The sequence below is a fragment of the Carcharhinus amblyrhynchos genome, unplaced genomic scaffold (genome assembly GCF_965287045.1).
Source record: "Carcharhinus amblyrhynchos unplaced genomic scaffold, sCarAmb.v2.hapA chromosome_294, whole genome shotgun sequence".
NCBI lineage: Eukaryota > Metazoa > Chordata > Chondrichthyes > Carcharhiniformes > Carcharhinidae > Carcharhinus > Carcharhinus amblyrhynchos.
Genome location: NW_027650034.1, coordinates 32,311 through 45,000, shown reverse-complemented (window position 1 = coordinate 45,000; position 12,690 = coordinate 32,311). Strand labels below are relative to the sequence as shown.

Genomic DNA, 12,690 nt, shown 5'->3' with positions numbered 1-12,690 from the left:
CACAGAGACAGAGAGAGCGACACAGAGACAGAGAGAGAGAGCGACACAGAGACAGAGAGAGAGAGCGACACAGAGACAGAGAGAGAGAGCGACACAGAGACAGAGAGAGCGACACAGAGACAGAGAGAGAGAGCGACACAGAGACAGAGAGAGAGAGCGACACAGAGACAGAGAGAGAGAGCGACACAGAGACAGAGAGAGAGAGCGACACAGAGACAGAGAGAGAGAGCGACACAGAGACAGAGAGAGAGAGCGACACAGAGACAGAGAGAGAGAGCGACACAGAGACAGAGAGAGAGAGCGACACAGAGACAGAGAGAGAGAGCGACACAGAGACAGAGAGAGAGAGCGACACAGAGACAGAGAGAGAGAGCGACACAGAGACAGAGAGAGAGAGCGACACAGAGACAGAGAGAGAGAGCGACACAGAGACAGAGAGAGAGAGAGCGACACAGAGACAGAGAGAGAGAGCGACACAGAGACAGAGAGAGAGAGCGACACAGAGACAGAGAGAGAGAGCGACACAGAGACAGAGAGAGAGAGCGACACAGAGACAGAGACAGAGAGCGACACAGAGACAGAGAGAGAGTGAGATACGTAGAGAGAGAGAGTGACACAGAGAAAGACAGAGAGAGTGATACATAGAGAGAGAGAGTGACAGAGAGACAGAGAGTGATACATAGAGAGAGTGACACAGAGAGAGAGAGAGTGACAGAGAGAGAGAGATCTTGCTTCTTTCAGAACCAGGTAATAACTGCTTGTTGTGTTAAAAATGAAAGAGTAATGATATTTTCCCTGCAAGCTTAGCTCCTCCCATTGAGCACATGTCCATGTCAATGAACCCAATCAAATCTCCAGTCTGAAACCGTGCCCCTGGAGCAGGGCCCAAATAAACACAAATGCATTAACTCAGCTTAAAACAAAGACTCCAGGTCGAAAGTGAGTTCTTAACCTGTCCTTCCAGTGATTCGTTTTAAAAGCTTTCTGAGACAAATTGGGACCTTGCAAAACAGGTCTGAATTCGAAACATATCCCGTAAGGAAGCATGACGTACATATATTTCTTAAAGGAATATCATTACTGATGTATTGTGAATCTTCAGCCTTACTCGCTGAATGTCTCCTGCTCCCTGCCCACCCCCACCCCTCAATCGGGTTTCGGCACTGTGCCACTCTACTTACGGTCCACATTGCTGCTGGGCGCAGAGGGTGCCATGCCCCGATTCTGGATCTGGTAGACGGGCTGAGTGGGCCGCTGGAACTCCTTCTCAGCCTTGCCCGAGGCAGTGGGAGCCTGGGATACTCCGTCGCCAGTAGCAGAGGGCTTCCCCTCCTCCCGGGCTTTCATCAGCACAATGGGCTTCTCCGTGGGGTTGCCAGCGGGCGCAGGTGGGGTGGCCACTGCCTTGTTACCCTGTCACGCGGGGGAGGGGGTGGAAACAGAGAGTCACAACATCAGAGAGAGAGGGAGGGGAAATGAGATGTTCCGATTAAACTCCACCCCCCCCACCCCTAAACTCCCAAAACAACAGCTCTCAAGACCAAAGCAATTCAGCAAAGGTCCATCGAAACTCAGGGAGTTTCATTCACAATCCCTCTCCACTCAGAGTCAGGGGAAAGAGACTTCCAATCTCCATTCCAAAACCTCCAATCCCCATAATCCACTCTGGAAAATACTGAGGGAGTGCCGCACTGTCAGAGGGTCAGTGCTGAGGGAGTGCCGCACTGTCAGAGGGTCAGTGCTGAGGGAGTGCCGCACTGTCAGAGGGTCAGTGCTGAGGGAGTGCCGCACTGTCAGAGGGTCAGTGCTGAGGGAGTGCCGCACTGTCAGAGGGTCAGTGCTGAGGGAGCGCCGCACTGTCAGAGGGTCAGTGCTGAGGGAGCGCCGCACTGTCAGAGGGTCAGTGCTGAGGGAGCGCCGCACTGTCAGAGGGTCAGTGCTGAGGGAGTGCCGCACTGTCAGAGGGTCAGTGCTGAGGGAGTGCCGCACTGTCAGAGGGTCAGTGCTGAGGGAGTGCCGCACTGTCAGAGGGTCAGTGCTGAGGGAGTGCCGCACTGTCAGAGGGTCAGTGCTGAGGGAGTGCCGCACTGTCAGAGGGTCAGTGCTGAGGGAGTGCCGCACTGTCAGAGGGTCAGTGCTGAGGGAGTGCCGCACTGTCAGAGGGTCAGTGCTGAGGGAGTGCCGCACTGTCAGAGGGTCAGTGCTGAGGGAGTGCCGCACTGTCAGAGGGTCAGTGCTGAGGGAGTGCCGCACTGTCAGAGGGTCAGTGCTGAGGGAGTGCCGCACTGTCAGAGGGTCAGTGCTGAGGGAGTGCCGCACTGTCAGAGGGTCAGTGCTGAGGGAGTGCCGCACTGTCAGAGGGTCAGTGCTGAGGGAGTGCCGCACTGTCAGAGGGTCAGTGCTGAGGGAGTGCCGCACTGTCAGAGGGTCAGTGCTGAGGGAGTGCCGCACCGTCAGAGGGTCAGTGCTGAGGGAGTGCCGCACCGTCAGAGGGTCAGTGCTGAGGGAGTGCCGCACCGTCAGAGGGTCAGTGCTGAGGGAGTGCCGCACCGTCAGAGGGTCAGCGCTGAGGGAGTGCCGCACCGTCAGAGGGTCAGCGCTGAGGGAGTGCCGCACCGTCAGAGGGTCAGCGCTGAGGGAGTGCCGCACCGTCAGAGGGTCAGCGCTGAGGGAGTGCCGCACCGTCAGAGGGTCAGTGCTGAGGGAGTGCCGCACTGTCAGAGGGTCAGTACTGAGGGAGTGCCGCACTGTCAGAGGGTCAGTGCCGAGGGAGTGGGCCGGCGGGGGGAGTTTCCCCACATAGCCAGGGGCCAATGTTATTTGGTTAATTAATAACTAACAAAAAATGATGATCTGGGTCATTATCACAGTGCTAGTTTGGGATCTTGCTATGCGCAAATTAGCTGCCACCTTTCTGACATCATAGATCTGATCTCACTTCGAAAGCCAGTCAGTGATTGGCTGGGAAAGAGGCTGGGACACCCCGAGAGAGGGGGTGGGGGTGTGTAGGGAAATGTAAATTCTCTGTGTCTCTGTAGCTGTGTTACTCAGCACCGGACACAGTTGCCCAGCCCATCAGGCTAGCCCCTGACCCAGGGGTCCCCGGGTCTCTGAGCAGCACGGTGAGACCACACACCCCCAGGATCACAGCACTGAGAGTGACCCTGCTAACCTGCTCCTCGCCAGGGACCCCCGGGTCTCTGAGCAGCAAGGCAAGACTGTACCCCCCTGAGAACACAGCACTGAGAGTGACCCTGGTAACCAGTCCCCCTCTGAGGGGGCCCCTGTGTCTCTGTGCAGTACGACAAGACTGTACCCCCCTGGGGACCCAGCACAGAGAGTGACCCTGATAACCAGCCCCTTCCCGCGGGGCCTCAGGTCTCTGAGCGGCACGGCAAGACTGTACCTCCCCGGGAACGCAGTACAGAGAGTGACCCTGATAACCAGCCCCTCCTGAGGGGGCCTGGGGTCTCTGCGCAGTATGACAAGACTGTACCTCCCCGGGAACGCAGTACAGAGAGTGACCTTGATAACCAGCCCCTCCTGAGGGGGCCTGGGGTCTCTGCGCAGTATGACAAGACTGTACCTCCCTGGGAACACAGCACAGAGAGTGACCCTGGTAACCAGCCCCTCCCTGCGGGGCCTCAGGTCTCTGAGCGGCACGGCAAGACTGCGCTCTTACCCGCTCAGCGGGAGGCTTGGCGAGGATGATCGGTGTCTTCTGCATCTTGGTTCTTACTGGTTCCTCACGGCCATGCTGGAAGTAAAGCAGCAGCTGTTAGAGACTTGCCGAGGTCAATCAGGCTTGCCAGTATCTACATGGTAGGTCAGTCCGAGGGCACTGCACCAACATTACAGGATGGCTCACTGATCCTCTTCAATCTGTGTCCCCTTTGGTTACAGAGCCTCCAGTCACCGGAAACACTTTCTCCTCATTCACTCCATCCAACCCCCTCGATTCAGTCACCTCCTTACCCTTTGTTAGGGTACCAGATCAGAAACCCCAAGGCTTATCACAAAGACAGACTAGACTCCAACTATTTGCACATTTGGAATTAATGTAAGGCTTCACTCCAGGTACGATTCTACTGATACAATCAGGAGTGTTCATCAAAGCAAACATTATTTAACAACAGTTTAACAATAACAAATGAATTAGCTTAACTTTTAACAATTGAATAATACCTAACCATGACAGGATATAATTCTTAACTGATAACGTATCATTACGCATCCTAGTCAAGCAATATTTCTCTCATAGAAACCCATCTTTAAAATTAGTTAGGGAAACACAGGATTACTTGCTTTGACTTAGGTTAACAGTCTTGGGGCTTTCAGAAAGTCTCTCTCTCATGAAATGGCTAGAGAGAGACACTTCTTTCTTCCACCCACTCCAGGCAGCAACTGCTCTTCATTTTGAAATGAAAATGAAACATTTCTTCTCCCCCACGCAAGCTTAGCTCCTCCAGTTACCCACATGACTCTCTCCCTGTCAATCAACCAAAACAAAAACCTTATGTGACACTTCAGATCTTGTCTGAAATCCCAGGAGAATGCAAGTGAACAACAGCCTTCTGCTAAATAAACACTCACATGGCTAAAACAAGTCAATATCCAGTTTTCCAGACACACCGATTCTCTGTAGAAAAACACTGCATCTTAAAGCAGTATTCACTTTCAGCGTAAAAAATATCAAAATAGCCCAGTATCATCACACCTTCTCTGTTCCATCTGGGGGTGAGTTGTCCGTCCGAGCCTCCATCTTCTGAATTACAAGCAAACGCTCAACCATTAATAGTTTGTTAACAATCGAACATTCTAACCCCAAAGTCAAATTGAAATAGTTTGTCCTCACACACATGCTTCAAGAGACAATTATCCGAATTTGAATCTTGTAAAGGTTATAGTTAATGATCGTTCAAAAGTTTAATTCAAAGGGATAAAACATGACAGGAAAGCTCCAAGCCATGGTTTGCTCCTCTTGCTCCATGTGGGAGGCTGGGGACAGTTCCGGTCCCCTGGGTCAGCATCTGTGCAGGAAATGTCTCCAGCTACACCTCCTGGAAGGACAAGTTTCCGAGCTGGAGCAGCGGCTGGAGACACTGTGGAACAACCGCGAGTCGGAGAGTATCGTGGATAGCACATATAGAGAGGCGGTCACGCCACAGGCTCAGACTCCACAGTAGGAAGGGAATAGGTGATCACCAAACAGAGGGAGTGCTGCTCACGGGAATGCAGTGAAGGTTTACTGATTCTGACGATGGTGGGGCTGATATACGAGGAGAGATTGACTAGGTTAGGATTGTTTTCACTGGAGTTCAGACAAATGAGGGGGGAATCTCGTAGAGACTTATAAAATTCTAACAGGACTAGACAGGGATAGATGCAGGGAGGATGTTCTCGATGGTGGGGGGAACCAGAACCAGGGGTCACAGTCTGAGGATTCAGGGTAGACCATTGAGGACGGAGGTGACGAGACATTTCTTCACCCAGAGAGTGGTGAGCCTGTGGAGTTCAATACCACATTCAAGAGGCAGCTGGATATAGCACTTGGGGCGAATGGGATCAAAGGTTATGGGGAGAAAGCAGGATTAGGCTATTGAGTTGGACCATCAGCCATGATCATAATGAATGGTAGACCAGGCTCGAAGGGCCAAATGGCCTTGACAATTTCTAAGGTTCGGCGCTCTGCGTTCGGCTGGGTTTGATAATAATCAAGTCAACTCCGGATAGAAGATTTATACCTTTATTCTTTTATAACGTCGGAGCTAGTTTTCCTTAGGGTGGGCAGGCATCAGTAGTCCCGCACACCCAGGCAAAACTAGCTTTGTTCTACTCTTTCCAAACACTTATCCCAGTCTGTAGGCGGGCTTCCAGAGTATTAGCCTGTTACAACTTGTCCCTGTCTCTTTCACACCAACAGAGCGGAAGTATAGCTGCATGCACAGTTCATAATGTTCTGAAAACCAATCAACTCTATACACACATTGCAATAAATCCTTACACGACAATTAAAACACTTGGTACTAGGTACAGCTTGACTACAGAGTGTGATTACGTGCAGGACAGCATGTTCACAGCATGAGATTACAAACTATACAAAAACCTTATGGCTTTTATATTCTCAGCCTCCTCCTGCTCCTAACTTCTGTATTCCTATTTAAAGCCATATTTATTTCATAAATGTGACATAGGAATGACCAAGTGTCTGAAATAAGCTAAAGGAGAAGGTTAGATAAAGGTCAAAAGGATTCTGACTGTCTGAACATTTCAATGAAGCAACTTCTTGAGTTAAGAAGGTATTTGTTTACCTCTGTTTCAGTTTTGTTTGTAGTGAATCCTTCAACTCGCACGGAGAAACTCAATAACCCCTGGAATGGTACAGAAACAGGACAATTAGCATTCGAGGGTCAGTTAGCAAGGCCCAAATGCCACTAGCCTTAACCAAGCTTCACGATTTTAGGTGTCACCAACAACCTGTCCTGGCCCTCCCATGCCGGTACTATAGTTAAGAAAGCCCCACCAATGTCTCTACTTTCTCAGGAGGTTAAGGCAATTTGACATGTCAGCTACGACTCTCACCAACTTTTACAGATGGATTATAGAAAACATTCTTTCTGGTTGTATCACAGCTTGGTATGGGCCCCTGCTCTGCCCAAGACTGCAAGAACTACACAAAGGGTTATGAATGTAGCCCAGTCCATCACGCAAACCAGCCTCCCATCCATTGACTCTGTCTACACTTCCCGCTGCCTCAGCAAAACAGCCAACATAATTAAGGACCCCACGTATCCCGGACATTCTTTCTTCCAGCTTCTTCCATCGGGAAAAAAAACACAAGACATCTGAGGACACATACAAATCAACTGAAGAACAATTTCTTTCCTGCTGCCATCAGAGTTTTGAATGGACCCACCTTATATTAGGGCATAGGTTTAAAGTGCGAGGGGCAAGATTTAAAGGAGATGTATGAGGCAGATTTTTTACACAGAGAATAGTGGGTGCCTGGAGAGGTAGTGGAAGCAGATTTGATAGTGACTTTCAAGGGGCGTCTTGACAAATACATGAATAGGATGGGAATAGAGGGATATGGTCCCCGGAAATGTCAGGGGTTTTAGTTCAGTCGGGCAGCAAGGTCAGTACAGGCTTGGAGGGCTGAAGGGCCTGTTCCTGTGCTGTAATTTTCTTTGTTCTCTGCATCCTAGCTATGACTGTAACACTACATTCTGCACCTTCTCCTTTGCTTCTCTATGAACAGTATGCTTTGTCTGTATATCGTGCAAGAAACAATACTTTTCACTGTATCCCAAAATACGTGACAATAAAAAATCAAATCAAATCCAGTAATGGTAGCTCTCCCATCAGAGTCCCTCTAATCCCCTAACCCTCCCATCGAAGAGCATCCTCTAATCCCCTAACCCTCCCATCGAAGGCCATTCCTCTAATCCCCTAACCCTCCCATCGAAGAGCATCCCTCTAATCCCCTAACCCTCCCATCGAAGGCCATTCCTCTAATCCCCTAACCCTCCCATCGAAGAGCATCCCTCTAATCCCCTAACCCTCCCATCAGAGTCCCTCTAATCCCCTAACCCTCCCATCAAAGAGCATCCCTCTAATCTCCTAACCCTCCCATCGAAGAGCATCCCTCTAATCCCCTAACCCTCCCATCAAAGAGCATCCCTCTAATCCCCAACCCTCCCATCGAAGAGCATCCCTCTAATCCCCTAACCCTCCCATCAAAGACCATCCCTCTAATCCCCTAATCCTCCCATCGAAGAGCATCCCTCTAATCCCCTAACCCTCCCATCAAAGAGCATCCCTCTAATCCCCTAACCCTCCCATCAAAGAGCATCCCTCTAATCCCCTAACCCTCCCATCAAAGAGCATCCCTCTAATCCCCTAACCCTCCCATCGAAGGCCATCCCTCTAATCCCCTAACCCTCCCATCAAAGAGCATCCCTCTAATCCCCTAACCCTCCCATCGAAGGCCATCCCTCTAATCCCCTAACCCTCCCATCAAAGAGCATCCCTCTAATCCCCTAACCCTCCCATCAGAGTCCCTCTAATCCCCTAACCCTCCCATCAAAGAGCATCCCTCTAATCCCCTAACCCTCCCATCAAAGACCATCCCTCTAATCTCCTAACCCTCCCATCAAAGACCATCCCTCTAATCCCCTAACCCTCCCATCACAGACCATCCCTCTAACCCTAACTCTCCCATCACAGACAAAGAACAAAAGCTTGTCTTACCAAATAAACCTGTTGGACTTTAACCTGGTGTTGTGAGACTTCTTACTGTTCTTTGACTGAGCCACTTCTGTATCCACCTTGCCAGATCACCTCTGATTCCGTGTGACTTCACCTTCTGCACCAGTCTCCCATGAAGGACCTTGTCAACGACCATCCCTCTAATTCCCTAACTCTCTCATCAAAGACCTCCCATTCACAAAATTAAGCTTGTAAACACACTATGGCGGCTCGATATCTGAGGTTGTCTATTGAAGATAATTTGAGATGTAAATCTTAAATACATCATCCCAAAATGAGATAACAAATCAGATCCACTCAAGCACCCAGTAAAAATCCGCTAAATCAGCAAATCTGAATTAACATTAAGGTGGGATAGTTACATCTCCACAAGATTTATTTTTTAAGAACATTCTCTCTGGTTTGAGATATAAGGAGGCTGGATAGACTGGGACTTTTTTCTCTGGAGCGTAGGGGGCTTAGGGGTGATCTTATAGAGGTCTATAAAATAATGAGGGACACAGATCAGTTAGATAATCAATATCTTTTCCCAAAGGTAGGGGAGTCTCAAACTAAAGGGTATAGGTTTAAGATGAGAGGGGAGAGATAGAAAAGGGTCCAGAGGGGCAATTTTTTCACACAGAGGGTGGTGAGTGTCTGGAACAAGCTGCCAGAGGCAGTGGTAGAGGCGGGCACAATTTTGTCTTTTAAAAAGCATTTAGACAGTTACATGGGTAAGATGGGTATAGAGGGATATGGGCCAAATGTGGGCAATTGGGACTAGCTTAGTGGTTAAGAAAAGAGGGTGGCATGGACAAGTTGGGCTGAAGGGCCTGTTTCCATGCTGTAAACCTTGAGGACTCTTGACCCGAATTTCAGAATATCTGTTCTGTGCACAGAACAAACACAGTATTTACATGGCTGGGTCCAGTTCTGGTCAGTGGTGACCCCCAGGATGCTGACAGTGGGGGATTCAGTGATGGTGAAACCATTAACTGTCAAGGGGTGAGGGTTGGGTTCTCTCTTATTGGAGATGGTCAATGCTTGGCACTGGTGTGGTCCCAGTGTTACTGCCAATGTCAGCCCATGCTGAAGGAGGCATTGACTGCACCCCACCCACCCCCACCCCGCCTCTCTATTGAGGCAATAGTGAACCACAGTGTGACAGACTGATAGGAACTGCCAAACCCCCCCACCATAGGTAAAGGACACCCAGGTTAATGTGGGACTGAAGTCACATGCAGATCAACTGGGTAAGAACAGCAGGTTTTCTTCCCTTAAGGGACATTAGTGAACCAGCTTTTTAACAACAATCCCACACCTTCACATCTCCTTCTCTGGGACTGTGAAGAGGATGTTTTATGGTAAAGCTTACAGCTCTCTCAAACTGACGAAAAAATGTATATCACTGACATCTGCTGGCTGAAGCTGAGAGGTGCAGCAATCTGGGCCTCACCAACTCTCAGATTCCCTTTCAGAGAGGGAGAGAACATGAGAGGGGGCATGGGCCAGAGCAATGGAGAGGTTTAGGAAGGGAATTCCAGAGTTTAGAGCCTCCCAGGCAGCTGAAGGCACGGCTGCCAATGGCAGAGCGATGGGAATCGGGGGATACGCAAGAGGCCAGAATTGGAGGGGCGCAGAAATCTTGGAGGGTTGGTGGAGGTTACAGAGATAGGGAGGGGTGTAGGGGCTAGAGGAGGTTACAGAGATAGGGAGGGGTGTAGGGGCTGGAGGAGGTTACAGAGATAGGAAAGGTTATCTCTGTAACCTCCTCCAGCCCCTACACCCCTCCCTATCTCTGTAACCTCCTCCAGCCCCTACACCGCTCCCTATCTCTGTAACCTCCTCCAGCCCCTACATCCCTCCCTATCTCTGTAACCTCCTCCAGCCCCTACACCGCTCCCTACCTCTGTAACCTCCTCCAGCCCCTACACCGCTCCCTACCTCTGTAACCTCCTCCAGCCCCTACAACTCTAGAAGCTTCACAGGAACGATTATCAAACAGCACATAACCCCCAAATTACAAAGAGATCTGAGGGACAGGAGAGCATGAAGCGATAGATATCGGAGGATTGGTGGATTAGAAACAGTTACATGCTGCGATGGACTTGAAGACCAATATTAGGAATATATACATGAGTTAAAAAATCTATTCAGACAGGCAATGACCTAGTGGTACAATTGCCAGACTCTTAATCCAGAAACACAGCTAATGTTCTGGGGACCTGGTTTCAAATCCCCCCATGTCAGGTGGTGGAATTCAAATTCAATAAAAAATTTCTAGCATTAAGAATCTACTGATGACCATAAAACTGTTGTCAATTGTTGAAAAAACTCATCTGGTTCACCAATGTCCTTTAGGGAAGGAACTTTGCCGTCCTTACCCTGACCTGGCCTACATGTGACTCCAGAGCCACAGCAATGTGGTTGACTCCCAACTACCCTCAGGCAACTAGGGATGGGCAATAAATGGTGGCCAGTCAGTGACACCCATGTCCCACAAATGAATTAAAAAAGTATCACTTGTCAAGTTAGTTAATTCCCAAAAACCTTTTATAAATGATTGGTTAGATCCCACCTGGTATCCAATTCTGAGTGCCACACGCTTCTGGAAGGATGTTAAGGCCTTGGAGAGGGTTGTGGGGGAGATTTACTGGAATGTTTCCAGGGATGAGGGACTTCAGTTCACATGGAGAGACTAGGATCGTTCTCCTCAGGGCAGAGGAGGTTAAGGGGGAGATTGAATTAAGGCGTTCAAAATCACAAGGGAGGGGTTTTGGATGGAGTGAATGAGGAGAAAATGATGGGTTTTTGATAAGCGAGGGGATTAAGGGTTATGGGGAGAGGGCGGGAATGTGGAACTGACAGATCAGCCATGATCTTATTGAATGGCGGGGCAGGCTCAAAGGGCTGGATGGCCTACTCCTGCTCCTATTTCTTATGTAACCAGAGGGGACACAGATTGAAGAGATTTGGTGAGGCATCCTGTTCTTTTAGTGTTGGGGGAGGAGAAAGGAGAATTTTATTTTTTGACACAGTGGGTTGTTGTGATCTGAAGTTTATTCATAAATAAGCTTACATTAACACTGCAATGAAGTTACTGTGAAAGGTGCTGTCTGAAAGGGCAGTGGAAGCAGATTCAAACTGAACTTTCAAAAGGGGCAACTGGAGAAATACTGGAAGGGGGAAATTTACAGCGGTACGAGGGAGATCTTTTAAAGAGCTGCTTGAGGCATGATGGGCCAAATGGCCTTCCTGTGTTGTACAATTCAGTCTGTTACAGTTAATTATCCCACTTACAATGTGCTTATTACCTCAGAAAATTCACAACATCAGTCCCCCTGTAACCAGCAACAAACCTGAACAGCGGCTTCCTGGAACTAGTATAACTGGTGTCCAACATACAGAATAACTAACTGCCGTGTGGTATCTATGAATTAGTATAAGCAGCAGGGTTGCAGCATCTTAGAACTAGTATAACTAGCAAGAGCAGAGTCTCATAAGACAAATATAGAGCACGTTATCATCTGACTAGTATAACCAGCAATCCAGTATGCTAGAACTAGTTATGGTATCCCAAAATTAGTGTAAACAGGAGCATGATGTCCTATAACTAGCATAACTACTAGTAAAGCAGCACCCAGAACAAGTATAACCAGGGGCACAATATCCTAGAACCTGTCAATGTAAGAATGTGGCAGACCGTAACTAGAAGGAATCTACCACAATTAACTAGTTTAACTAGGAGCACACAGTGTTATAACTAGCAGAGAATCAGCGTACGGTAACTATTATCAGCAGTAGAGAGGCAGTATACTAACCAGCAGACTATAACTAGTATAACCAGCAGGGCCGCGGCAGGCTATAACTAGTATAACCAGCAGGGCCGCGGCAGGCTATAACTAGTATAACCAGCAGGGCCGCGGCAGGCTATAACTAGTATAACCAGCAGGGCCGCGGCAGGCTATAACTAGTATAACCAGCAGGGCCGCGGCAGGCTATAACTAGTATAACCAGCAGTGTGTATCCCACACTCACAATGAACTTCTCTCAGCCTCTTCCTGCTCCAGTCGCCCGGACACCTGAAAGCGGCGCACCAGCCCCTCAAAGACTGTGTCACCACAAACCCGTCCGATAGGAGAGCCGAGGCCTCGACAGGGGTTCCAGGACCAAACAGGCTGTATCCCCAATGTTGACATATAGGCAATACACACACACATACAGTCAATATATATACACACACAATCAATATACACATACAGTCAATATATATACACACACAATCAATATACACATACAGTCAATATATATACACACGCAATCAATATACACATACAGTCAATATATATACACACGCAATCAATATACACACACATACAGTCAATATATATACACACGCAATCAATATACACATACAGTCAATATATATACACACACAATCAA

The 12,690-nt window shown here is 48.9% G+C and overlaps 1 protein-coding gene across 2 annotated transcripts in view; it reads right to left on the bottom strand.

Moving 5' to 3' along the window:
- smg9 (SMG9 nonsense mediated mRNA decay factor) overlaps positions 1–12,340 on the bottom strand; it is a 42,968-nt gene extending 30,628 nt beyond the window's left edge. Inside the window, exons 1-4 of one of the 2 annotated variants that reach the window (XM_080183463.1) lie at positions 12,286–12,340; positions 6,312–6,371; positions 3,683–3,757; positions 1,182–1,413 (exon numbers count right to left, since the gene is read on the bottom strand). In XM_080183463.1, the coding sequence (XP_080039589.1) occupies positions 1,182–1,413; positions 3,683–3,727 (277 nt within the window). In that variant the 5' untranslated portion in view covers positions 3,728–3,757; positions 6,312–6,371; positions 12,286–12,340. Of the gene's footprint in view, positions 1–1,181; positions 1,414–3,682; positions 3,758–6,311; positions 6,372–12,068 lie in introns of both variants that reach the window. The other variant, XM_080183462.1, reaches the window with a different exon arrangement.
- Between the last annotated feature and the right edge of the window lie 350 nt (positions 12,341–12,690).